Source organism: Bacillus rossius, chromosome 3, assembly GCF_032445375.1.
Source record: "Bacillus rossius redtenbacheri isolate Brsri chromosome 3, Brsri_v3, whole genome shotgun sequence".
Classification (NCBI taxonomy): domain Eukaryota; kingdom Metazoa; phylum Arthropoda; class Insecta; order Phasmatodea; family Bacillidae; genus Bacillus; species Bacillus rossius.
In genome coordinates this window covers 37070383-37097768 of record NC_086332.1, presented here as the reverse complement: position 1 = coordinate 37097768, position 27386 = coordinate 37070383, and the positions used below count along the sequence as shown (strand labels likewise).

At 38.2% G+C, this 27386-nt stretch overlaps 1 protein-coding gene across 3 annotated transcripts in view; it reads left to right on the top strand.

Moving 5' to 3' along the window:
• Positions 1 to 12485, top strand: part of LOC134530532 (uncharacterized) — a 127285-nt gene extending 114800 nt beyond the window's left edge. The window contains exons 13-18 of one of the 3 annotated variants that reach the window (XM_063365431.1): positions 1049 to 1197; positions 3054 to 3218; positions 4203 to 4353; positions 6365 to 6493; positions 8752 to 8887; positions 11878 to 12485. In XM_063365431.1, the coding sequence (XP_063221501.1) occupies positions 1049 to 1197; positions 3054 to 3218; positions 4203 to 4353; positions 6365 to 6493; positions 8752 to 8887; positions 11878 to 12073 (926 nt within the window). In that variant the 3' untranslated portion in view covers positions 12074 to 12485. Of the gene's footprint in view, positions 1 to 1048; positions 1198 to 3053; positions 3219 to 4202; positions 4354 to 6364; positions 6494 to 8725; positions 8888 to 11877 lie in introns of all 3 variants that reach the window. The other 2 variants (XM_063365432.1, XM_063365433.1) reach the window with 2 other exon arrangements.
• The last annotated feature ends 14901 nt before the right edge of the window (positions 12486 to 27386 follow it).

Genomic DNA, 27386 nt, shown 5'->3' with positions numbered 1-27386 from the left:
ATAGACAGGCACAGACTGGCAGGCGGACCGGGCGGCTCGCTACCGGCAATGATAACAGTGTCTGTTCCGCGACGCATTTGTCGCTGACTGTGCTGTCCGCATTTGCAACTGGTCTGAGCCGCCGCTGGCCTCCAAGTTCACCTGACGTCACGCTATGCGGTTTTTTTTTCACCTTTGGGACTTTATAAAAGATCGTGTCTACGTTCCGCCGCTACCTAATGACATGCCAGTGTTGAGACATAAGAATTGAAGAGGCTATTGCTTCCATTACTCCGGACGTATTAAACAAATTGTGGGAAGAATCGGACTTTAGGTTGGCTGTGTGCCGTATAACTAAAGGTGCACACGTTGAACATTTGTAAGAAAAACTAGGTTAGTTTACCTTCAATATGATATAGATTTGATGTAAGTAGTCTATATTATACTGTTATAATATACCATTGAAACTGAGACATTTTTTATGGACATTTGCATATAATTTTACATCATACATTGATGAGTGCTTTCTCCTTCAAAAAAGTGAAAGATACGTATTTATAAATCAAACATGAATCAATTGAAAAAATTTCAAACGATTTACAACACTAAAAGGTGAATAATTATTTGAATTATCAATTTTCAATCAAGATTAATATTATAATTAAATAAGTAGTTCAACTGCTTAAACTGTGTCGAAGGCAATCTTCAATAAATATAGAAAATTGAATGTGTTTATAAGATGGGTCAGATTGGATATTTGGTAGATTATAAAGAGATAAGGAGTTAGTATCTATTTAAGAGTGTATTACACATAAATGTATTAGACGTCTCGTGTAACTTATCCCCAGTCGGGCCGCGCAGGTTAGTGTGTGTGACGTCTGGCAGTGATGGGGGCGTGTCTTGCAGAGCAGGGTGCGTCTAGCGGCGAGCAGCACCGTGCCTCCGCGGGGTCGCTACGGGGACAGATCGCCGTCGACCCTGCCGGAGACGTCTCGTGTAACTTATCCCCAGTCGGGCCGCGCAGGTAGGTGTGTGTGGCGGCTGGCAGTGATGGCGGCGTGTCTTGCAGAGCAGGGCGCGTCGTGCGGCCAGGACCACCGCGGCTCCGCGGGCCCGCTCCGAGGACAGGTCGCCATCGACCCGGCCGGAGATGTCCTGGAGTCGCGGCGCTGCCAGCACAGGTTCCTGCCGGCGCCCGGCCAGAGCCTCGTCCTCTCGGTACGTGCACTGACCCAGTGCTTGCACCAAGTGACCCCGCATCTTCTAACTGTTAGGCTGGGCTCATAATTGAAAACCATAAGCGAGGGCATATCAGGCCATGCACACGACTTGTGCGAATTTGGTTGATAATTGAAGTATTGCTGTTAATTTCAGCCAATGGAATTCCGCGATGTATCCGTCATTTATTGGCAGTTTTAGTAATTAACTATATTAATTACCAAATGATTGTCCAGTGATACCTGACCAGCGATTTGTGACCACAGTTGGTCAACATATTAATAAATAAGGGTAATAATAAAATTTTATTATATAATTATTCTTATCCCGACATATTACTTCTATTTACAATTATTGCTATTACTTATAAGTAATAGCATTAATTAATTTTTAAAGTAGGAATTACACCTGAACATTGTAATATCTCGAAATTTTCTTGCCACAATATGATTGATAAATTTTAAATATATCTCTCAAGACACACCAAAATGGCTTCCTACTCTAATTCATTGGTCTTTGCGCCATGCGTCCGTAACAGAAATGAAAATATATTAATTTCCCTTCTATGCCTACGACCTGTCTCCCATGCATGGTGGTCAAATCTTGTCCGCACGATTTACTGTTACTGTTAGTGTTATTTTTCAATTGTGCAATCCAGAATCAATTTAATAATTTAATATTTTTACTGGATGGTTTATTTTCTCAGTCAAGAAGTTTTTAAGACCAGTTACTTCTTACCCCAATGCAATTTCAGATGTAACAGATGCAACAGTGGCTAGATTATATATTAATTTCCTGCATTTATTGCCAGGAATGCCTGCCAGGTTTTTGTTACAAATGTTTAATGAAAGCTGGTAAATGCTTGCAAAATTTTATTTTATTGAGCGTTAGGTTGTGTAAAATGTTTTTTTTTTAAGGATTACCGATGAAGTTCCTAATAGAGCCCAATGATAAGACCCCGCACTATTTCACCGACTGAATGGGCCCACATTGGTGGAGTGGTCAGTTCGCTGGCAACCCAACAAAGAGTTCTGTGTCATATTCTTGGTGGCGTCCAATCAGAAATTTTAGAATTTGACAAACCTAGGGTGCCAGGGAAAGAGAGTGTAAGTCAGAAATTTGCAACGGGGGATTAATTACATGGTCTTCAAAAAGGATGAGCCAGCTCATGGTTTTTTTAGTAGTATGAGTCAGCAGGTTTTTTTGCGATATGACATTGAGTTTTAATAAGACAAGTAATAATTCTGGGAAACATTTAAGGAAAAACAGTACAAATCAAAACATGACTTAAACTTTTCCCCTGGCAACCTAGAAATTTAATAGATTCGCGATAAGTCCCTGATTTTTCACGGGGTACTCCCATTTCCCCCACAGCTATTAATTCTATCGCTTGTCCATCTCACAATTTCACCTTTGTCTGTCTGTGGATGAGATGTTAATACAAGTCAATCAATTCATTCAGTGCATAGCACATAGAGGCGATAGGGCACTTGACGTGCAAGCCAGTGTCGCACTTACTGCTCCCCTGCTCCAGGCCATCGAAACGACAGCATGTAGGCGAATCCCTACAACTGTGTTTCTTTATCTTTCTGCCCGTCCATTGTGCTAGTTGATCTAGCGGACTGGTCATGTGACAACGGACTCGAGTTTCAATGCTGGCTGGTTGAGTAGTTTCTCACATATGACAAATTGTCTTCCATTGTTCAGAACTAGACATTTCCAAGTCCCTCGCCTCCGCACTACAGAAGGAAAACCTCTTTGCTATGAGTCTCCTTGACCGAGGTCGGAATGAAGCAATTAGAGTTGTCACCACCCCCTTGGCAGTGGCCTGAGTGAGATTGGCGCGCGTGTGGCAGGTGACGTGGCTGGGAGGCAGAGGACCAGAGTCCACCTGTCACACGCAGTGCGGCGATGGTGGCTGCCGCTGTGTGGCTGGACCGCAGGGCCTGTCGCGCGAAGACCACGTGGCCGTGTCTGCTGAGGGCGGCCCTGTCGTCACCTGCCTCTGTGGGGACTTCCAGGTGAGGTCCTGTCTTCTGCCGCTCCTGTGGAGACTTCCAGGTGAGATGTTGTAGTCTGCTGCCTCTGTGGAAACTTCCAGGTGGTCCTGTCTTCTGCTGCTCCTGAGGAGACTTCCAGGTGAGATATTGTAGTCTGCTGCCTCTGTGGAAACTTCCAGGTGAGGTCCTGTCTTCTGCTTCACCTGTGGGGAATTTCCAGGTAAGGTCTGTCGTTGCCTCTGAGGGGATTTCCACTAAAGGTACTGCAGCCACCTACCTCTGTCCGGACTTTAAGCTGATATCATGTCATCTCCTGCCTCTGTGGGAACTTACAGGTGAGATCTTGTTTCCTGCTGCCTCTGTGGGAACTTCCAGGCGAGGCTTTGTATTTCAGGTCTCGTCTTCCACTGCCGTGGCTCTGAGTGCGCCTCCAGCACTAACTCGTGGGTCGGGATCCTTTAGTGTGAACAATGATGCATGTGATTGGTGTTTGTTTCAGTGAAACAAAGTAGGCTTAAGAAAAAAAGGTTTCGTCTTGGGAATCCTACTGTGTTTTTCTTGTGCTGTCGTCATTGTGTTATCTGAATACCTGTTTAATTTCATCGCTGGGTTCACATGTGCTATACTGCATTGTTGGTGTGATGTCAAAATCATCTGTTGTCACTGTGTTACCCAAAGTTGTTTGTATTATCTGTTTTTGTTGCAACTATCCGGTCGTTGTAAACGCACAGTGATCGTTTGTGCTGTGACATTGTTCTAACACATTCCATTGAATTCTCTGGGCTATCTTAAATTTTAAAATTTGACGTCGGCTGATTTCGGCTTATTTTATCTGGTTTTTTTTTTTAATATTTTTTGTGTGTTATTTGGGTTCTCTCTATGACCCACGGTGTAACTAGCAATGGTTCAAGTCGAACTTAACTGCTGAAGGGTGGCAATAAGCGAGCGAGCTCGGGTGCGGTGCGGGGCAGGGCGTGGTTGGCAGCACTGTGTGCTTCTCCCTAGCAAGAATGGCTGCCGGTGAGCGTGCGCAGCTGGTCCTCGGTGAGGCTGGAGTACCACGCGGCCGCAGAGACGTCGAGGTTCGCTCTCCGCGCCGAGTACAGCTTCCAGGACGACGCCTCGTGCGGACGACACAGGCTGCTGGACGCCTCCGGTGAGTAGCCACGAGACCGGGTTTCATTGTACTGTACAGTGCAAAGCGTAAAACCTACTGCAACGACTTTAGATGAAAATGTACCCTTCAAAGACCTTCTTCCGTAGATTAAATTGGCTCCTGCATTCAGCAAAGTCTGATTCCTGAAACTTAGCATATGGTTCAAGGTCATCGGAACAATTTAATTTTAACTCTTTTGTTTACTTGACTACAAACATCAATAATAAAATCTAATAAATATGTATATACATAAAATTAATAATATAAACGATATCATTCTAAAAATTTGAGTTCTTTTTCCAAACCAGAGCTTAGGTTTACTCGACGTCTCCGCACCAGGAATATAAAGAAAATACGTAATTCATTATTCCCTACAAGTATCTTTGAAGTTTTACGATCGCCATCTTCAAAAAAGTAGCATTTCAAACGGTTATCAGTTAAGCAGAAATTAAGTCCTCTGACGCTAATCCTGCCCCTAGTACGTCACCACGCCGTCGATTCAAAAGAGCAATTGCATTGACTTCGCCTTGAGCACCGTGTGCAACAATAAATTTAAAATTTTTAGATTATAACACTGCCGGGTCTAGTTGTTTAAATTGGTGTACAAAACACCTAGCCTATGCGACGCCAAGATCTGTGACGTAAGCAGACGGTGAAGGGAGGGTAACGGTTAAAGCCTTTGGAATTTGACTTGAGGGCCAACCACAACCGACGCGATCCGGGTTGGATTTCTTGCGAGGTCATGCCCAAACCTTTCAGTATATTTAAAAGTTCGCTGTTTATTGCATGCATATAGGCCATAATATGGGCAGCATCGTGCAGCATACAAGCACCCTATCCAGAGATTACTTTCTTCGGTTAAAAACCTCGGGCAAAACTCAAGGACTGCTTCCCTCTTCCCACCCCCTCAACAGGTTAAAATCCTACATATTTGCTCCCCTGGACACAAATTTGACATATACTGGATATCCATGAAAGAGTGTCCCAGTTTCAAAAGTATATTATAACAGATTAATTTTGACTATTTATAAAAATTAAACACCAATTTGATGGTAAACTAACATATTTTTTCTTACAGATGTTTAATGTGTACACCTTTAGTTAAACGGAACGCATCCAATTCTTCCCACTCTTGGTTAAAAATTTCGGAGTAATGGAAGCCTCTTAAATTCTGTGTCTCAACTCAAGAATATCATTAGATCGTGGCGGAACGTAGACACGATCTTTTATAAAACACCAAGGGAAAAAAATCCATTTCAGCACAAATTACAGGCGTAGGTAGATTTCGAAGTACCAGTTTTTCTTTTGGAAATGTTTTGTAAATTTCTAAAAACTCCTGGAACATTTTAAAAACTTAATGTTAATAACAGTTTTCATCAAACAAAGGTTCAATGTAGTATTAATATGTTTAATAATATATTCTCACGAATTTGATACTAAGGAAGTTATATTTTTTAAATTTCATCTCCCGTTTTTACGTTAATAGTTCGTTTGACCGAAAATTTATATATCAGTTTGGAAGTAATTTTTGAAATTTTTTTTGAAAAATTGCGACAGTTAACGTGTCCAAAAAATTGATATATATATATATATATATATATATATATATACACACACACACACACACACACACACAGTTCACACCATGGTAACGGCTACAATAAGTAGAATTTATTTTATTTGAAATCTACCTAAAAAAAATAGCATGGCGTTATGTCAGGTGAACGTAGAGTTCAGCGAAAAAGAACTCTGTAGTTTCGACCATTACGATCAATCCAATGATCAAGGTCTTCTACGTTCAACAACTCTCGTACACAGAGATTCCAATGGGAAGGGCTGAAATTACATATTCATTCTTAGCAAGTTGCAGAACACAAAAAGGTTTACGCTCAGGAGTCGCCATTTTGCGTGGGTGGCGCCGCAGGACGAGAAAACAACAAAGGCAGTACTTGCGCATGCACTTGTCTAATACTGTTTGAGATATTCCATCATCGTTATACCTTGAACCAAGGAGTCATCCGGTCGAGCGGCTCGGCGGCGCCCGCCTCGCTGAACCACTTCCAGCACCTGGACTGCTCGTGGCTGCTGGGGTCGCCGTCGGAGCGGCAGGTCACCGTCGAGGTCTCCACCAACCAGAGCCGTGAGTACCTCTCCCCCTCCCCCGCCGAGGTCCGGTGCTCGTGACCAGGGGCGTAGCCAGGGGGGAGGGGTTTAGGGATTCAAAACCCCCTCCTTAGCACCAAATCTTTAATTAATTTATTATTCATCACTCAAACAAATTTCATATTAAAATTAATAAAAATTTTACCATTACAATATTTAAATTTAAGTACCGAAAACTGCTAAAATAGCACTATTTTACACCTTAAAATCCAAATTTTCCCGGGGGAGGACCCCCGGACCCCCCGCTTTAATACGGGGGGGGGAGGATGCTTCTTAACAGCCCCCCATACACAAATCCTGGTTACGCCACTGCTCGTGACGTCAGACCGCGACCGACTCGCCTCCCGCCATTTCCGCTGTGTTTTCTCGGGCTGCTCCCGTCATTCCACCGTCACCTCAAATGACATCGTTGTCGACGGAACTTGAGGCTCGGTCTCTAAACGCCATTTTGATCCCCCTTCCTTTCCAGTTTGACGTTACCTTAATTTAAGGGCTACTTCTAAAAAATTTTAACCGAGTGCCTTCCTTGAAGGGTGTAAAAAGGCGCGCAAATATTCGTAATTGTCAACACTTGTGCTACGTTTTACACGTCCATGATGTTTCAATAAGTGAATATCAGTTAAAATATTTTCGTTGTAGAAAAAACAAATTCAAGGGAGGTATCGAGTTGAATTTTTTAGAAATAGCACTTAAAGGTAATGACGAAAAAACGAACAGAAAAAAATAAAATCAACATGACGTGTGAGAACGAGCCTTAACTTTCTATTCGTTCCATTCCATTACTCGTGAGGAACAGCAAAACCTTGTTTTTTGATCTGCGATCTCCGCATAAGAGAATTGTTTCCCAAACAAAATAATATGATAAACAAGAAGTTTCACTTGTGTCGCGCGTGGACTCTATGCACACATATTTTTTTTTAGTTTATCATGGGAAATTTTTTTATGTTTTCTTAGGTACGTAAATTCACGTGGTAAACTTTATTTTTTCATCAAAAGCTGTATGAAACTGTTAAGGTTCAATATTTGAGACCGTGAACTTGTAAATTTTCCGAAGCCAATCTCTGGACTGTTTGGTGTTGTGATTTGCAACTGCGCCTTTCTCTGTACGGCAGCTCCTGCCGTTGCATGCCCGTAATCTTTAGGGTGGCGTTTCCTGCCACCAGCTAGGTGTGTGTGTGTGTGTGTGTGTGGTGACCTGTGCGCTGTCTTTGAATATATATACTGTATAGAATTCGCCAGCCCAGGTTAAAATTTCTAATACGGTTTGAGGTATTTGGTTAATTCACCGCCGCAATCGCCACCATCTCTAGGGCATCGACTTGTGGTGGTCCCTAGCGGACAAGTGTCGAACTCTTCAAACACTCCTTCTCCACCCTCCCACAAACATGCGTTGTCCTCCACCCACCCTCTACCCCACCTCTCATCCCTACAGTTTTGTGACGCACGAACTCCCGTTGAACGACCTTGACCTGCAGTGAATGTTGCGTGGGGGGTGCGGGGGAATGACAGCGGGCGACAGTGCTGCGCTCTAACGTGTAAATAACAACCTAAGACGATACAGGGCGTTACGGCAGCGCCCTGCAGCGGTGAAGTTCCCAAGCTGCTCATCATACGCTCCTGAAAAACGTGGAGTAAAGGTGGGTTTACGATTGAAAATTAAGAATTAAGAATTAAGACTTAGTCGTGTACTTACCATATGACTCTATGTAAACTAGTGGAATGGTTTATGATTGTCGTGTGTGAATTTTGACGGGTCGTGTGCGAACCATATGATGACTTAAGACTTAACAGAAATGGTTATATTTTATATTTTTCGTTAAGACTTAAGGGAAGCGACCAATCACAACAGACCGGAACCTTTCAACCGGAAGTTTATGTCTTATTATTGGACCGAGCAAGGCAGTATTTTGGGTTGGAATTCGTATATTTGTAATTTGTAATCATCATCCATTTCGAAAAATATATATCCCATTTGTCAATAACCTATTTCAAAATTGCTTCTTCATTACGAACAATGGCCGACCATGTGTTTTGTGCTGTGATTGGTTGGAATTAACGACTTATATGTCAATCATAAACTGGAAAATGTAATTTTGACTTAATCGTGTGCTCGATGTTAAGTTATAATTTTTAAGGAAATCAATCGTAAACCCAGCTTTAATCCTATCCACTCGCGACTTCTATACAGTATATATATACATATTCAAAGGCGCTGTGGAGAGTGGTTGGTCCCAGGGCCGTGCGCGGCGTGGAACATCTCGGTGCAGACCGGCGACCCCGCGGCCGGCTGGAGGACGGCGCTCCAGTTCTGTCCGCGCGACGGGTACAAGAGGTTCAATCTGCCGGCGGGGACCGGCGCCGTGCTGCTCAGGTGACGCGCTACCTGGATCTGGTACAACCCCACAAATCATTTCACATCGAAGAGGCAAAAAAAAAAAAAAGAATTTTTTTGGTAACTTAGGAATATTTTTTTCCAATAGCTGCTATTGGTTTATTAGTAGAGACCGGAAAAAAATTCGCGGATTCCTTTCGAGACAGGCTGGAATCCAAACTCGTTTAGCTTAATGCTGCGTCAGTGATTGGGCCAGCAATTTACCTGAAGGACTTTGAGCCAATGGCGAACACTCATAAAAAGAAGTGTCGAATCATAAGAATCGCAGTAAACAGGTGTCCCGAGTCGTCGGTAGCCAATGACTAGTTAGGTGATAGTTGCCCGAGTACATAGATAATCGTGGAGTCTATCCTAGTGGTCATTGAAACCGCGAATTTTTCCAGTCCCTATTTATTAGGATTTGTAGTAAGAGCCCATCATGTATTTACAGTAGGAATAGACGGTAGACACTCGAGCATACTTTACTTCAGCTTCGTACTGCGGCGTCCGCGAAACTGTGCTCGGGCCGGGGCGTGTCCTGGGAGTAAGTACCGTCTGATCATTAAAAAAATAATAATCTACTCTCATGAAAAAAAAAAGTTTTATTGAAAGTTTTAGTTTACTACATATCTACATCACTTTCACACAGTCGCATATTCAGTTCCAAGCACTTTTCCCAACGCTCTACCGGTTTCTTTAACCCCTCTGCCCAGAAGTTCGCCGCCTGGGAATGGAACCAATTGACAATCGTAATTTTGTAATTTTTGCTGTAATTAGTTGACTCACGTTTTTTTTTAATCAACCAAAATTATGCTCCTTTTGTTTCCAAAAAAAAAAAGTATCAATCATTTTTCGAATCGAGTAGGAAGAATGCTTCAACGTTTTTTCCGGAGATGTTTACTACGCGCCTGTAATCAGGCTACACGCAATGCGTATTCGAAGTCCTTGATGCCTATAGCCGAGGCGTCCGTGCCATTCCCAGGCGGAATTTGGGTGACAGATAAGTCACGAATAGAACACCACAATCCGTTCCCTAAAAATAATGGACTGGCAGTATTCTATCGTGCACTATGAATACTGTTTTAGGGTACAGGTGTAGCATATTCGACACCTAGACTCTCATGTCTGTGTCTTGGAGTCCCGGCCTAGGTCACGCAACTGCACGGCAGAGGGACGTCGGTGAAGGAATGGACCGTCCGGAGTGACACGGGATTGTCTGACCTCTGCGCCGGGGGATGTCACCGCCCCCGCTTATATATACTGGCGGATCATCAGGCGGCGAATTGCAAATGGAACATTATCTAATCACAGAGCTCGAAGCGCCACACACACGCGCGCGCGCACTTGGGTGCCTTACCTGATACAGATCCTAGCATCACGGAGACCAGTTACGGGCCCTGCCTACCTGGGCACGGGAAGCCTACAACTCACGTAGTTTCGGTTCCCTGCAAGAATTTCCGAAGATTTCCGAAGTTTTGCGTTTTGGTATTAACGCCTCTTCAGCCGCTAAATCAGAAGTTTCCAATGAAAACAAGCATGTTGTGACTGACCTAACCTATACCTAAACCTTCGATTTTTTTTAATTTCAATTTTTGAGAGAAATCCGAAGTTGCACGAACGTGGTAGGGAACCGAAACTACGTGAGTTGTAGGCTTCCCACCTGGGCACACACACACACACACACACACACACACACACATGGTGTGCACCACACGATTTTAAAACTGCTCAAGATATCCTAGTGGCGTCTGTTTACCAAGAACGTTCAAGAATGAGCTGAGTATGGATATTTTGTTCTGTTTACGTGTGCCGTTATTAAACTGTAATTTTAGGTGTGTGAAAAGGGCTAAAAAGTGTGTTTTCAGAAAAAAAAATGTTTGCACATGAAACTCTTGAAGTAAAAGATTTTGAAAGTATTACGAGACAGACTGCGCACCAGTTCAGAGCCTTGCGCTTAGAGGCGATACCACTTTAGAATCACAAAGAAACACATAAACACGAATGGAATGGAATCCTTCACAGTTACTGCATCTCGCTTCTGAATCAGCTTCGACCAGCGTGCTGGACACCAACTATCTGCCGAAATATATATTTTAAAAAAATTGGTTGTCTGTAAAGTTGGTTTACGGACGATAGTTTAACGTAGCAACGTCATAACAAAACATTGATGAAATGATTGCATACTTTTATGAATAAAATTGAAACATTTTTATTGAATTATCGCTATTTTGAATGGATACAAAGGAGTGAAATGCAATCTACAATTTAATTGATAAATTTACTTTTATTTCCACTCATTAATTCAAATATGGTTATTACTTTAACAAGGCGATTATTTTAAATATAACTTTTATACATGTTTGCTATTTAACTTCTTCCAATCTGTGTTATTCTGTTAATGATAGGACGATGCTAGGAAAAGTAGAAAACGAATGGGAGTGTTTCCAGTTTAATGTGCCTCGAAAAAGTCAAATCGATGGTTGTTCCAATCGAGTGGAAGAGAGATAGATGCGGAGCGAGCGTACAATGAGCGTAACGGGACACAGCGTAACGGGACACTTTTTCGTGCGTGCAGCCGGCGTTCATCGATTTATTAGACGTTGTCACGTGAAAACATTTGTCACTCTAAATTTACAGACACATAACCAAGGGAATAATACTGAATGAACGTCTGTGTAAGTTTGTGAGAAAATGACTTTATCATAATACGAATTTTAATTCCTTAATTCTATTTAAAAAACATATTTAATACGTTGTAGATTTCCTATTTTATTATGTTTTATTTAAATTTAATAAATTATTTTATATTATTTATGTTGTACTATACTTTGATGTCAAATTGGTAGATGTTTCATCAATAGTTAAGGAAATTAGTTAATGTTTGATTCCTATATACATATAATAGGTTAGATGTTGTGTATGTCTCATTGCCCAGTACACGCCTTAACCGCGCCGAACTGAAGTCTAAGTAAGTAAACGACTGGTTGCAGGCTGCGCGCGCTGACGCGCGTGCCACCGGCCTACCTGGTGCGGTGGCGCGGGGGGCAGGCCGTGCCGGCGGGCCCCGCCCCCGAGTCGCCGCGCCGCCGCTCCGCCGCCCCCGGCCGCCCCCGCGTCTGGACGGCGGCGCTGGCCGCGCTGCTCCTGAGGGCCGGGGGCGCGACCGCCGCCCTCCAACCCGTCTGAACACTGCGCTCAGCACCTCGCGCGAGACAGCGATGATGCGCCACGTTGCAGCCGTCTTCGAAGCCCTGATTCTTTCCTAGCCTAAGTTTAAAACCAAGTGTGTTTGGGAGGGGAATAGGTAGGCGTCTCAGGACAAAGCCCTTGCAGGGGATACGCCATGCTGGAGGGGTCGCATTAATCGTGTGCTAGGAGGGGGATTGGCCAACCGTGGCAGCGATTGGCGCCATGAGAAACAGAGTTGAAGAGGCTTTTGCTTCCCATTACTCCAGACGTGTTAACCGAAGTGTGAGATTGATATGTATGACTAAAAGTGTTGATATTGAAATTTGTAAGAAAAAACTAGGTTATTTTAGTTTCAATTTGATGTATGATTTGTTGTGAATATTCTAAATTAAACTTTTATATTATACCATTGAAACTGGGATATTCGGTTACGGACATCATGTATTTTGGCCACGAAAATTCTACCATCTGAGAATTGCATATAGAATCAAAACTCACGTCCACGCGAATTTTATAAAAAGTTACTTTATGCTAGGCCCGCAATAGCGCCTCGTCTACGTCATCGTACCGTAGGAGGGCCATAAAAGGGTTCGCACGTACACTTCCCAAAGAGCTCGTGTTCCCGAAACAAGCGTTGACTTGACATTTACTAAATGCTATTTCCATTACAAGACCCAGAAGTTCAACGAATCTATATCACGACCGCTTGTACTTGAATTTGTGTGAATTAATATATTTCACACTGTAACTTACATTCATGCATTAAACTGAGTTAAATAATGTATAATGATACGTTTATATTTATGTTAAACATGCATTTTTCATATCGGAGAACATTGTATGTAACAATCAATGTCATGGTCAGACGTCGCATGCAATGAATAAAAAAAAGACAAGATTGTTCTCCTAACATTTAGAAACAGTTATAAAATATCTTTAGAACCAATGTTTTTATAACAAAGCTAGTAAAGAATTTTGGAGTGGAACTCGAAATCAACAAAAAAAATTACATGTCGAAATAATATTTAATATAGACCGTCTTACTCTTAAATTGCAGTACTTAACGGCTTTATAGCACGCGCTATTGCCAAATCTCTAACAACGAATTTCAGGCGATGTGTTTCTTTGGAATTCTGATTGCATAATAAGCAATTTAAGGACTCATATAGTAGATTATAATATTTTATAGTATCACGCCTATAAATTTGTAAGAAATCACCATTTTTTTACTTGAACTTGAAGCAAGAAACCGTTCAAATAAATTATTTGGTACGAATTCATATGATAATTGCAAAGTGAACTTCGCTAAGAAATTAATGTTAACTTTTAAACACTGCTGTTGATCAAAGTTGACCAAAGCTTCCTTAAATGCATTGTTTACACTCATGTTCTTTTTTAAATACTCGAATACTTTCAACTCAATCTTACGCTCCCTCCCTCGTAGCCTGCCAATGAAGTTTCTTTTTGGTATTCCACCCTACATAATTAAAGTTTATGTAATCTACATAAAGGTAGAAAATAAAATAACATAGTTGAATAAAGAAACCCGACAAAAGTGTAATTATAGCGAGTCACCTGACACAACACGTCGTTTGGTCGCGAGACACGGCACTAACTGGCAGGCTGGTATTCAGAAAAGAGTATCGAAAGAAATAGCTGAACTAAGGAAGCCTTTATCATTCAACTTGCTAGCAGGGCAGAGCCCCACTTCTCCAAACACACGGCCATGTCTCCTCTCACGACAGCAGTTTGGGAGCGAGCTTCTATTACAGCGCGCTCTTGCGCTGATAAGACATGTCTTCACCGACATGGGCACAAAACCTGTAGGAGCAATTGAAATCGCCTCGCTTTTAAAAACAAATTCTATTCATTGTGAACATCTTTCACGCTTCAAACCCATATAACTTAAATAGCAAAAAACTTTGCCATTGATAAATTTTTTGATGCGTTAGTTTCTCAGGAAATGTATTTTAGAATTAAAAAAATATTATATAACTGGAACATGGAGCGTTTTTGTCTTGAGATTTATTCAATGACGTCCTAAAACATTAATTTATTTAAAAAAATCTGAAGTGAATACACCTGTAGGTTGATTTTTTTTATGTGATACATTTTGGAATACTACAATATAGTTTTCAATGAGGAAGTAACGTTATTTTTTTAGTTTTTTCAGGCCCTTAATATGCCATTAAGTTTACAATATATACATAGCCTGATGCGTATTTCGATTATATACAACATACGAAAATTCTTTGTCCAAAAAAACAAAAGTTTTAAATTCGTATGACATACGGCAACAGCGCACGAAGAAACAAGGACAGCGCTAAAGACAGTCGGCGTGTGATAGAAAGAGAGAGATAGCGCTTATTTACTTCCACACTTCAATTTAAGAGTAGGATGCTCTATATTAAGGTAAACACTTAATCGTATTTATGAAAAACTATTTTTTTTCCAGTTGCATGGTGTTTATTTTTGTTTCAGTTCTTTATAAAAATTAATAAGTTTATGCCTTGGATGTCTTTTATTTAGTTTAGAGGTGTGAATGCTATGCCATTTACATGTTAAATTCTGACTGGAACAAAATGAAGAAAACTAAATCAACAAATTTATTTTATATTTCTATTCTGACATGGTATTAACTTTGTGTGTCCGACACTTATATAATGCTTTGAGTTCACCAATAAGGCTTAAAGTTTTCGATACACAGTGATCATGTTATAGACATTAAAAGAAAAATATTTTGTGGGCCTTTATAAATAATGCGTCGAGACCGGAAAAATTAGTGGTTTCATTTCGCGATAGGCTAGAATACAAATGCTTATAGCTTTAGCCTGCTTCTGTTATTGGCGAAAGTTAATTAGAAAGACTCTGAGACAATGAATAACCCTCGACAAAAGAAGTATCGAATCACAAGCCTCCCAGTAATCAGGTGTCACGAGTCAGTAGCCAATGAGCAGGTGTCATTTTCCCGAGTACATAGAGGATGGTGGAGTCCATTCTAGAGGTAATTGAAACTACGAATTTTCCCGGTCCCTAATAATACGTGACTTAATTATAAACTGTACTTAAAATATATTAACTATGACACCTTAAATTCGTTTGATCTTTATATAAAACGCAAGAACATTCATTTGGTGTTTGTCTCCTTATTTAAAAGAATACACAAAAGCCCACCTCTCGTGTACGGACCTGAATTGAATAAAAAGTATATAATATTGTGAGACGCGACTCAAATCCTCACACATGTATACTTTAGACTATGTACAGTGTAAGCTTTTAGAGAAGTTGATACATTTTATAAAGAGAACGACAAATGTTACTCGTGTTGCAAATAAATATATGTGCTTAGTTATTTATTAATTTGTTCACACTGCTGTAACTTCTACATTGTATGAATAAATACAATTTAAAAATAAACTAAATTAATAACCATGAATTATGCACCCCAAATTTAAATATACCTATATTTTTAAACATTTGTTAGTACCCTTTTTTTTATTAGTGATAGAGTGTTGGTAAAAGACATACATTCATTCATAATTCAGTCCACTAATTGCCTAGGAACAGTATTATTTCAGTAATAGAAACTATTCTCTCAATCGTATGTTTTAAGGATTTACTAAGAGCAATCCAAATGATTGTCACTCTATGATTCAAGTACCTACCATAATTTCTTTCTTAAGCTCTAAAAGTAAAATAGTAAAATCATTTTATCTATTTTTTAAATCATATTATTTCGTTTTATGAATTATTTGAACTGTAAGGATCGAATAAATTTTCTTGATGCTAAATTTTTGAATCTTAGATACACATTACACATGTTTAAACATTTAAAGTTCAACCCGCTGTAATAACAAAGATGCTTTTTTTTTAAACAAATACCTACAAATAAAACTTTTTTATGTGTGCTAAACCAGAACAAAGTACTGTAAGTAATCACATATTCATTAAGTATGCTTCACTATCGAAAAACTGCCAGGGAAAGTCAAATTTCAAAATACATTACTTTCTTGAAATAGGGGACCCAACTATCCCCTGTAGTGTTACTATTATTGCCTACCGGGGCTGTGACTACTGCCGAACTAAAAAGCTTTCCCCTTCAGTTGTTTGCTTTTTCTTTTTCTCTCTTATAATTTTCGCATATATTTGTGTACGCTGTTCTTTGAGCTAACAAATCTGTTCCATTACTTTAGTATAATCAATAAGATTCAGGTTATAGTACAATTTGAGGCAGTGACACTGACTGTAATAGGCTACATTTTGGTGTAGTTTTTTTCTCTTTTTGCGATCTGATTTAGAATGTGGAGGCTGCCGTTTTAGACAGTTCCCATTAATGCCGTACGAACACTTTATAACTAGGAAAGTATAAATATCTTCGTAATTATGCAAATAAATATGTTGCTTAGATAAAATTATTTATAATTATATCTGCAACCGCGACATAAAATTATTTTCTTTTGAATGAAAAGAAAGGATAATTACAATGCCAGTGTCAAAATTACGCCATAACTTTGATAGTTGTAATATATATAATGGAAGTTTACCAACTTCTAGAAAAACATCAGGGAAAGCTGTAAACAAAATTATCTAAAAATATTCAGTTTTCAGGAGGGGCATAGCGACATGCGGCCCCCCCCCCCCCTTTTTTTTCCTTGTAGACAACAATGAGTCGGATTCGAAGAGTACAATAATGTCACCAGCACACAGCACACTGTCGTTCAAACCTGCGCGGTAACACGCACCTGCCTGATAAACATCTGAACACACATTCCAGTGATCTCTGACGGCAATCTTAAGTTTACCCAGACGATTGTCCTTGTTTGTAAATGTATTTTCCGCTGTACTTCGTCTCTTCGCACATCAGACATAGTTACAAGGGCAGTGGTGATAACTGACCTCCACTGCCAGCAAGCTTGGCAAGACACTTAGCCTGCTCGCGGTAAGGATATTTGCTACATACTGGCTTCTTATGTAGTTACGCGTAACAATGACAAGAATTGACAAAGGTTTCTTACTGGCTTCTCCTCTTACTCGCGTGTCGAGGCTATTGCTGATCTCCAGTACGCGTGTAAAGCTAGAAGTTGTGGACATGAGCAATGTTGACCTGATGATTGTAATATGATGTTTAAGGATACACTCCTACTCGTGTTTTGAAATTCGGTTGTGCTTTAATAAAACCGCAAATGCCGAAGTGCAAAGCCAAGAGAGATGCGTCTCCGACTAAAATCTTGCACGCGCCAATTAAGTGCAATGAAATACAGTATGTCCATGAAAGGATGTCCCAGGTATAAAATTTAATAGTATCAACTGTAAGAGTTGTATAATGATGGTGCAGTATTAGATGGGTGCATACGCGAATACTGCTTTGTGGGTTCCTCGCTTGCAGCGCGAAAGATTGGCTCGTTCCCCAATTAGTGGAGGGTGAACCTGTAAACTTTATTTGGCAACAGGATGAGCCCCTCCCCATTCGAATCTCTTTGTACCAGAGTGGTTGAACGTCGAAGTCCCTGACCGTTGGATTGGTCGTAATGGTCATGACGACAGAGCTATTTTTCGCTGGCCTCCACGTTTACCTGACATAACGCCATGCAATTTTATTTTTCCTTTGGGACTTCATGAGAGATCATGTCTACGTTCCGCCACTACTTAACGATTTGCCAGAGTTGGGAAACTGAATTGAAGAGGCTATTGCTTCCATTTCTCCGGACTTGTTTACCAAAATGTGGGAAGAATTATAGGTTGGATGTGTGCCGTAAAACTAAAGGTGAACATATTGAATATTTGTAAAAAAAATGGTTTGTTTACCTTCAATTTGAAGTATAGTTTGTTTTTAATAGTATAAATTAAACTGTTATACTATACCATTGAAAATGGGACATTCTTTTATTGACATCATGTATTAGCTGCGTGGGCCATTGGGCCTTAAATCTTCAAGACTTTGAACACGAACTTTTCATCAGTCAACCACGCTTGGAAATAGTCATGCCTCAGAGTTGCGTCACTCAAGACCATATCACAATATCAAACTATCGCTTTCAACATCAATGTTGATCAAATAATGTTGGAGGGCTATGACGAAATACGTCACTGAAAAAGTCACTAGCACAGCAATGTTTATTGACAATTTTATGGCTTTAGTTTCAATATAATATTTTGTAAACTGAAATGATTCTAAAATATTATGAAAGTTTAATGAAATCAGCCAAAAAAAAAAAATCGTGCTCAGTGGAAATGTAAATACGTGAGTTTTCGTATCGGTGAATCAAAATGGCGAAGGACACAATGGATTAAAGAATTTATTAATCTAAAATAACATTAATATGAATGTCGTGTGTAATTCACTTGAAAAAATTGGACACTGTAGCGATGACTTTTAAAGATTAAAGATCATTATTTTATCATACAATGTGTACTAATGTTATTTAAAATTACGGTTGTTTTAATTTTTAAGAAATGCATAAAACCATTACAAGACAATTTCCTAACAAGCACTGTGATGTATTATTTATATTTTAAAATATTATTAAAATATAAACGTTAGACCTAGCTCTTCCTGTAATGAAATTTTATGGTGTGATAAGATTTAAAGCATGTTTCAGGTTGTCTATCCAACTTTATTTCGTAGAGGGAATTGGAAAATATATTTCGCCTAAAATTGCCCCTCCAAATATTTGTAAAAGATAGTTGGAGGCAAAACTTTGACTTTGAATGCGCAAGACAAAATAATAAAAAAACTATTATGTCTTTTTTGTCGTTCTCTTTATCCCTGTAATGCACATAACTGCAATGTTTACACAGCACCGATAGAAAAATAACTAAGTGTATTTTGCAAACAAGTTAATGCAGCCTTCTAATTTTTTGTTCATACATGTCTCGAAACAGTATGCTAAGAAGACATTCGTGACAAACATATCACGTGCTATTTAGTTGGAAAACATTAGAGCTACTACATATGTTTGAAGGTTAAACCATCACATTGTTAACTTTAAATATCTTCCTTCGGTCAGTGCTTTTTCGGCAATATGGGTCACTACTTTTATTTCCTGAAGTGACTATTTAAAAAATATTAGGCTATCCTATGGCATTGTAGTTTAAAGTTAATATTTCTCATAATAATTTTGTTCAATTAAATTTCAACAATGTTATGTTATTATATAGGCTTAAATATTGATCTTCAGCCAAGAAAAAACTGACTTACTCTCATCGCTATGCTCATGCTAATGTTAATATTAGTTGTATTCTGTACATACTTTTTTGGTTATGAAACATAGGCTAATGGTAATTTTGGTTATCTATCAGGAGAAAGAAACTTAATATTCCTGGTTAGTGCACTGTCGATAATCAGTGTTGCTTAAAATTATGCACAACTGGAGTGGGTTTAAAATGTTAAATCTAGCCCGAAAACGTTTATTTTCTTAATAAATAAGTATAATTAATTTAATTCTCCTACTTTAAGGATGAAATAATGAAGACTTCATCTTAGTTATAATGCTACATAGTTATGTGTAGATATGAAACCGACTGGAGAAGGCAATTATTGCACTAATTAATCGCTGATGAACATTTTGTAATATAAGTGTAACTTTTAGGTAGATTTCAAAGAAATACTACCTATTGTAGCCGTTACAATTGTGCAACTTACGGAAAATTTTAATATAGTTTTACATTTCATGGTCCATAGACTCCTAAACAATCATCAACTCAAAAGTTTAAATATTTATATATCTTTATATAGATATATAAACCAATTTTGTGGACACGATAACTTTCGCAATTTTTCTCAAACAACTTCCAAACTGATACACAAAATCTAGTAAAGGAAAATATTGGTCGAGTTCGTTAATAGGCAATATCCGACCAAAGGGGTAGAAATGGGGAAGGTTTTTTTAAAACACAGAAATAAACGTTCTAACTTCCGTAATATGTAAAATATCACATTCGTTTGAAAGTATTATAACTAGTATGAGTAATGCCCAAATATTTTGTCTTAATAAGTTTTTGATACGACCAACCATAACTGCAAGGGTTGGAAAAAAAGGGTTGGCGGACAAAAAAAATCATAACTTTGTTCGAAATTGTACAGATTATGTATTTATCTTATAATTTGTATCTAAAATTTTTGTATTGAACAAATTTGATTAGACGAACCATTGCTGCAAAGGGTGAAAAAATTAAGGGAAAAAATTTTAACAATTACAGGTAACTCCCTTAGTAGCTATACTATCAAATCTGTTCAAAATGTTTGTAAATATTATAATTTTTACATACAACTTTTGTCTGAAACAATTTTTGATTAGTCGAACCATTGCGGCAAGGGGTTGAAAAAATATGGGGTAGAATTTTAAAAATAATACTTAAGGTACACTATCATATATGTTCAAACCGTTTGTAAATATTATAATTTTTGCCTAAGACGTTTTCCTGAAACAATTTTTATAATACAAACCATTTGTGCAAGGGGTGTAAATAACAAAAGTAGAAAAACAACATGTCACTACTTTTTTTTAAATTTTCTTTCATTTCCATTATAATTTATTGTAAAACGCCTGAACTTTATCTAAAACGTTTAGCTGGAGCAAATTTTTTTAATGAAATTAACTATTACCGTACAAACAGAGGTTTAAATTAATAAAACCTTTTTCCAAAAAAAATTATACGACCACGTTTTAGTGCAACGGATGAAAAATAGTTTTTGAAATTCATTATGAAATTCATTAAGACATTCAATGCTGGATACATTAAGTTAAAAAAAATATTCAGAATATTTTCGCTACATGGAATACGAGAAATGTTATCTCGATATATTTTTTTAATATTGGCGAACATAGGTATAGAATGTTATGTCGGCTACATTAAGTTCTTAAAATGTTCCAGGAGTTTATAAAAGTATCGAAAATATTTCCAAAGAAATAGGTAGGTACCTACTTCGAAATCTACCTACGCCTGTAGGTTGTACCTTACTGAAAGGGAATTTTTAAAGTTTGTGTTGATAAAAATTTAATTTAAATCAATTACGTATTTCAAGCTGTTTTATGTTATTATATATTACTCTCCAATTAGTCCATAAATCGTTTTACTATAGGTCTATCAGAATACAATCACTAACTATGAAGGAATTTTTATATTAAATAAAATGGGTTTGAAAGTAATTTTAGAAAATATACATCCAGTTACAAGTACATTTAAATGATTGTTTAACTTATGATTTATATTTTAATACTCATATAATGTTATATCGTTGCACTGTACCGAAGTGAGTAATGAAACAAAACTTAGTGACACGATTAGTCCCTAATTATTCGCGTATTCCAGTATTATATGTTTGCGGGGTGTTCAGTGCCATCTTGCTGAATTCGGGAAAAGGTTGTTTAAGCTGCTAGCATTAGAAAAAACAAATGCGACCTGTGAATAAGTTGGGAGATGAGAAACAAATATGGCCACTCTGTAATCGTGCTGGAAGCACAAAATACTGAGTCTCTACACAAGCTGGCTTCAAGGGCGCCCATACCCGGGGGCAGGGGGGGGCCGTGGCCCCCCCCCCCCCCTAGCTTTCAGGGAAGGAAAAAAAAATAGTGTAGTCAGGTGTTTTACTTAAAGAAAATTATTTAAATTCGGTATTATGTAAAAGTGGTTCAACACGAAGATATTATTGTATATCGTTTTTTACACGTCTACTTCATTTTTTATGTTAGTTCAAGCATTAGTTTATGCTGCTGCGATATAAGGTGTTGTGTACAGGGAGAAAACGCTGTTCAAGCGCAACGCCCGTGGCGAGTCATTCCCCTTCGTAATGCTACCCAAGCTCACGCGATAACACAACACCAGATTTAGACCAGTCAGAGTTAGACGACGCGACAGTTGACATGTGCTTGTAGACGGCGAAATGTTTTGCTACTTATTCGTCATAATAATGTGTATGTTCACAAATAACATCTCAAAAAATAGATTTTTCAATAGTCTTTAGGTCTACAGTTATATGCATCTGGTCTAGATTTAGTTTAGTTTAGTCAGTCAGTATAAATAACTTAAGTGTAAATAAATCAGTGAAAAGTGTAAAGATAAAAAACCATTGTTATTATGTAGTGTTTCTTAGTTTTCCTCATTCGTCACATCCGCTCAGAATATTCACAATTTTTAAGGTAAGCTTACACCTTTAAAGTTACTCAAATAATAATTATTGCTCAGAAAAGTCTACAACGTAAAATTTATGTTGGAATTTTGAATTTAGAGGAAAACCACTTTTTCCCTTCAAAAGTGTTTAAAGGTATAAGGATTCCGCTACCTTCAGTAGACTCGGAAGCAATTTACACTGGAATCCCGATTTTACGTACGCTCACGGTCGCTTGGATTGCATTCGTAAAATCGTTATCTTCATAAAATTTTAAACACCCCACCCCCTGAAGATATAGGTTATAATTAATTGAACGGAATATATATAATATTAAATAGTAAAAACAATGACTGCCCTCTGCCCTCCCCTGCGTTCCCCTTATTTTTTTTTAACATTCCACAACTTGCCTCATTGCACGAGTGATATAAAAAAAACATCACAGCGACTAAACACAGTTGCACCACACATTGCATCATGTTAACTTTTGTGTGGTGACAGTAGGTTGTCCGACATGCCTTTCTTGGATATCTTTTTTTCGTAAGACGCGTGCTACTAAAATTAATTTATATTTAAGTTTGCAAACTTGTCCACTCCTTGCCAGAGACGACTGAACACAGATGAGACTTTCCAGAGTCGGGTTGATGAGCTGGAAGAATTCCCTACCTTACATTTTTATAGACTTCACCTTATCATATTTATCAGTTAATCTTTAACAGATAGGCTTGAAAAATATTAGTGAACGCACTTTTAGTAACATAATCGAGGAGAACAAGCACACAGTTCAGAGTACACCTGTACTGTTTCATAAAAGTGATCATAGCATCATAGGCTTATTTGGTGAAGAAAAACGCTGCTCTGTAACGACAGACATTCATTAAAAACACAGTACATTTTAGTGCGAGAAGCCCTTGAATTTGTGATAGCCATAGGGAATTATTTGTTTGTATAGTAAGTTAAAAAAAATCTTAGTTGAAAATCCGCTCGTCACGTCTAATTGCTGCGTCACTTATACCATTTTTGAGCGTTGTTTACTGGGAAACCGATGCAGCGAAGGTAATGATTGCGACACATGTCAAGATAATGGCATGGGTTGCTGGAGATTAGCGGAAAGGAGAGGAAGTAGCTACTCAATATCGTTTCTTACTCTCTCGCTTCACAAGGTTTCTAGCTAAGTTGCTATGCTCACGAGCTGGAAATGTTGGAATGGGCAAGGAATGTTGAGTATAGTTCATTTGCGGTAAAATAAATATTTTTACGGCCTTGACATAATTTTTCAATCGAAGAAATTTCGAACTTTGCGACAAATAAAGTGTACCTAGTCCATTTTTTCTTTTCGATTTTGTGTTTGATGCCGCAATAACTTATACAATATTCACTAACGGTAAATGGCTGTTGTATTAGCTTTAAAATATGAATACGCTGTGCATTAAAAATTAATATTTTTATATGTTTTCATTGCGTTTTTTTAATTTTTTATTAAATATATTTTGGTGTCAAATTTTCCGAATTTTAGATGGTTCCTGAAAAATGTATTCGTAAAATCGCGGCTTCGTTGAGTCCGGGTTCCGTAAAATCGAGGTTCTAGTGTACTATTAATTCTGAAGTTAGGTACTGAACATGTTATTTAAGGGTTTATCAGGGCCGTATTTACGCGCAGGCTATTTAAGCTGTACCCTATGGGCCCGCACCACAAATGGGGGCCCGCACCACACGACACGAAAAAAATTTATACTGCGATTTGGATCTTCTTATATTCTTAAAATACGCGTTGACATAGTGTCCAGTTGTTTTGTGTGGATTAATTGCGCCGAACTAAACTCTTCTGTGGAAAGCTGATATATGAGTTGTGTCAGTATTTAGTAATTTTCGATTAATTTCATTGGTTTTGGTGTCACTTAATTCCTTAACCTCTAAATACTGTTTGGTTAAATTGTCTAGTTTAATAATAAACTAATATTTTCTGCGCTTTATTATCACTAAATAAACTTATAGTCCTTGACTACTGAATCCATCTGTGCTAATTCTAAATGATAAGCAATTATGATTCATATCGAAACATAGTAATATTCATTTAATTGTGAAACAATTTTTGACTAAAATTATAAGCGTAGTTCAGGTGTTACATTTAAAAACAACTATTTTCTGACTGTGATAACATATTTAAATCGTTTCTCTCCCAAAGTTAAATCTTTTGACCAACACGTTTTAAACTTTGTAATTATTTTAATTTAATTTGTACGCGACATTTATTTAGGGGTAAAGAGAGCAATTAATTGAAAGACTGTATTCATGATATTCGTGTACCCGAGACGCTGCAAAAATATAAGGACTGTATTCCTGCATTTGTGTTGCTAAAAAATCATTTGTTTCAATAAAATTGTTAATATTTAATTAATAAAGTAGCCAGTAAAGTTTTTTTTTTATGGCGAATGAGTACTGTGGTGTATTATTTTAGTAACAGGACAAAAACTTTTAACAGGGTTAGAACTGGAACTATTTTATGGCTAGTAACAAGCCGCAGTTAGTCTTCTAAAATATTAAAAATACTTCATACCCCTAAGTCTGGCCCCCCCCTACAAATTATCATATGGGCGCCCTTGGCTGGCTTGAAGCGCTAGAACCTACCAGCGGGCTTCTCGCTAACTACTTTGACGTTTTGGAGCGAAAACGACCGCAAGCCGTGGTAGAGGAAAGATACACACGAATGAGAAATCGAGGTGACCGCGCCTGCATCATTCATTCCTGCTGCCTATTGGCGGAGGGGAGTGTCGGGAAGCAAGACGCGACCTTGGAATGCGGTCCGTCACGCCACCACCCGCCGTACCAACTTGGCTGGCCGAAACCATTCCGGCTTGTCCTATTCCACGCGCGCAGAACACGACCTACAGCTCGCGTCCGGGCTTGACTGCTGAGCGCTTGGGTGAGTTTTCCGTGGTGGTGGCAACTCCAATAGCCCGATGTGTACCCAAGAAGTATTTCAAATCAACAAGATAGATAGCGCTACTGTAGCTAACCAGTTCTTTTGTAAATTCGTATTATGTGTTAATATTTATAATTAATTTTTTTAAATGTTTATGATGGCGTTAAATATGTGAACGAAATAATAAATAGCAGTGAAAACAGAAAAATCTTTATTGTTTTTTTTAATGTGGGTTTTCTTCCATGTCTTACACCTGATAGCTTCTATAATGTCTGAAGAAAATGAAATTAGCAGATATAATATAGTCCATAATGTAGACTGTAATTACACCGAATAATAAACCTTTCATAGTTCTGGAAGTGTATCGAGTATTATTATTATTATTATTATTATTATTATTATTATTATTATTACTCTACTTTTTGAGACTGAAAGTTATCTAGTGCCTCCGTTAAAGAAAAAAAAAACGTTAAATTTTTTTTTTCTAAACAATAACCCCTCCATGCTGAAGTCAGTCCCACACAGCCAAAGTGTTTGTGGGTCCAAGAAAAATGGGCGTGATTTGACTGGCAGTGTAGACGGTGATTGTATGCAGGTACAGAAAAACAACGTTATGAATTTCCAGTCTTTCAGATGTGTGGTCGTTCTAAACCAAAGATTAGGAAAAGATACAGATGGAGTATTAGCCCTCAGTTGTGTAGCGGTTTTTTTTTCTTTTTTTTTCTTCTGATTTTCATACACCAATATGGTGTACGTTTATTTATATTTGTATCAACTGTTCTAGCCTGCTTTTTTTAACGACTGCTGTTAAGCTGTTTGGAAGAAAATTAGATAAAAAATATTATTGGTTAATACGTTTATATATATTAGAAGTCCAAAACGAATTTTCACAATACTAATGGAATTCAACGAGTCGAAATTTTTTCCCAATTTAACCGCCAATACAGGTACAACTGATGCATCTGTAAACAAACGGCTGCCATATTCGCTTCGCCCATCTCGCCTAGAATCGGACCTTATGCTACATCTATATATTTCCCTAATCTCTGTTGTAAACCAGAGGCAGTTCTATGGTACGGGTGTTGGCCCACTTTTCCGCAACCCCCCCCCCCCCCCAAAAAAAAAACCTACAACGATAACAAAAATAATCTACTGCGGCTATGGAAATTTGTATATTGTAATTTTTACTGTTATTAATCCTCAATAACAACAAATAGTGATTGTAACTGTGTAATTATCATACATGTGACCAAGGGGGCCAATGCCAGGATCATCATTTAAAATAAGGCTGAAATAAATGCGAGTAGTTAACCTCTAAGTATGCATAAACAAGTGTGGACATGAAGTCAGAAAAAGACTGTGACTTTGAAATTGATCAAAATTTTAAGCGTATTCAAGTCACTGGTACAAAAAAAAAGCATTTTTAAACAATCACTGTGGTTAGTATTTGATGAAGGAGTTTAAAATGGAATACCAATTAAAACGCTTTATAGATTCTGGATTATATGCAAACAATCCATTTCAGACATATAGAGGTAAATAAATAAACCATGGCAGTACAAAGTCTGTCAGGTTCTGTTAGTAAAATATGAAGAAAAAAAATGTTTAAGTCAATATTTAAAAAAAAACTATATTTTAGGAGTTGACCTAGGAGTTGACCTCTCCGGTCGTCCGCCCCTCCCAGAATGCGAGGCTGGGTCCGCCACTGTTGTAAATGGGCTGGAAGAAATTAAATAAGAGGCGTTAAATAAAGGTTCGAGATAAGAATGATAGTATCAGATACAGTTCTGCAATGTTGCTGAAGCAATACAGTGTTTCAGTACGGTAATGTTGAGATTTTTTAAATTTATCTGAAACATGATGTTTTGAGTGTATCTCTTTGCAGATGCAGATGCTTGTATCTAACACAAACGCCGAGAAACAAAACACTGATTAAAATAGAAGAATGTAATATCAAAGAGGTTTTGCTAAATAATAATAAAAAAACAACAACCATGAGGTTATGGTCGCAAAACAGTTTTGAAACAATGTGCATTTTTTTGAAAACACCAAAGAAATTACTCTAATGCGGTTGACGACATTTTATAATTCGAAAACTATAATATGAGATATAAGATAGAATTAACTATATTTTATTAAAATACCTGCGAAACATAATTAGGGTCGTGTTGCAATCAGTCGAGAGAGCACTCTCTGGCTCACTCTTGACACCACAGTGAGGACTGTCTTTCTATGCTAACTCCAAGGAGAGAAGGTGAAAGGAAGGGTGAAAGTGTGTT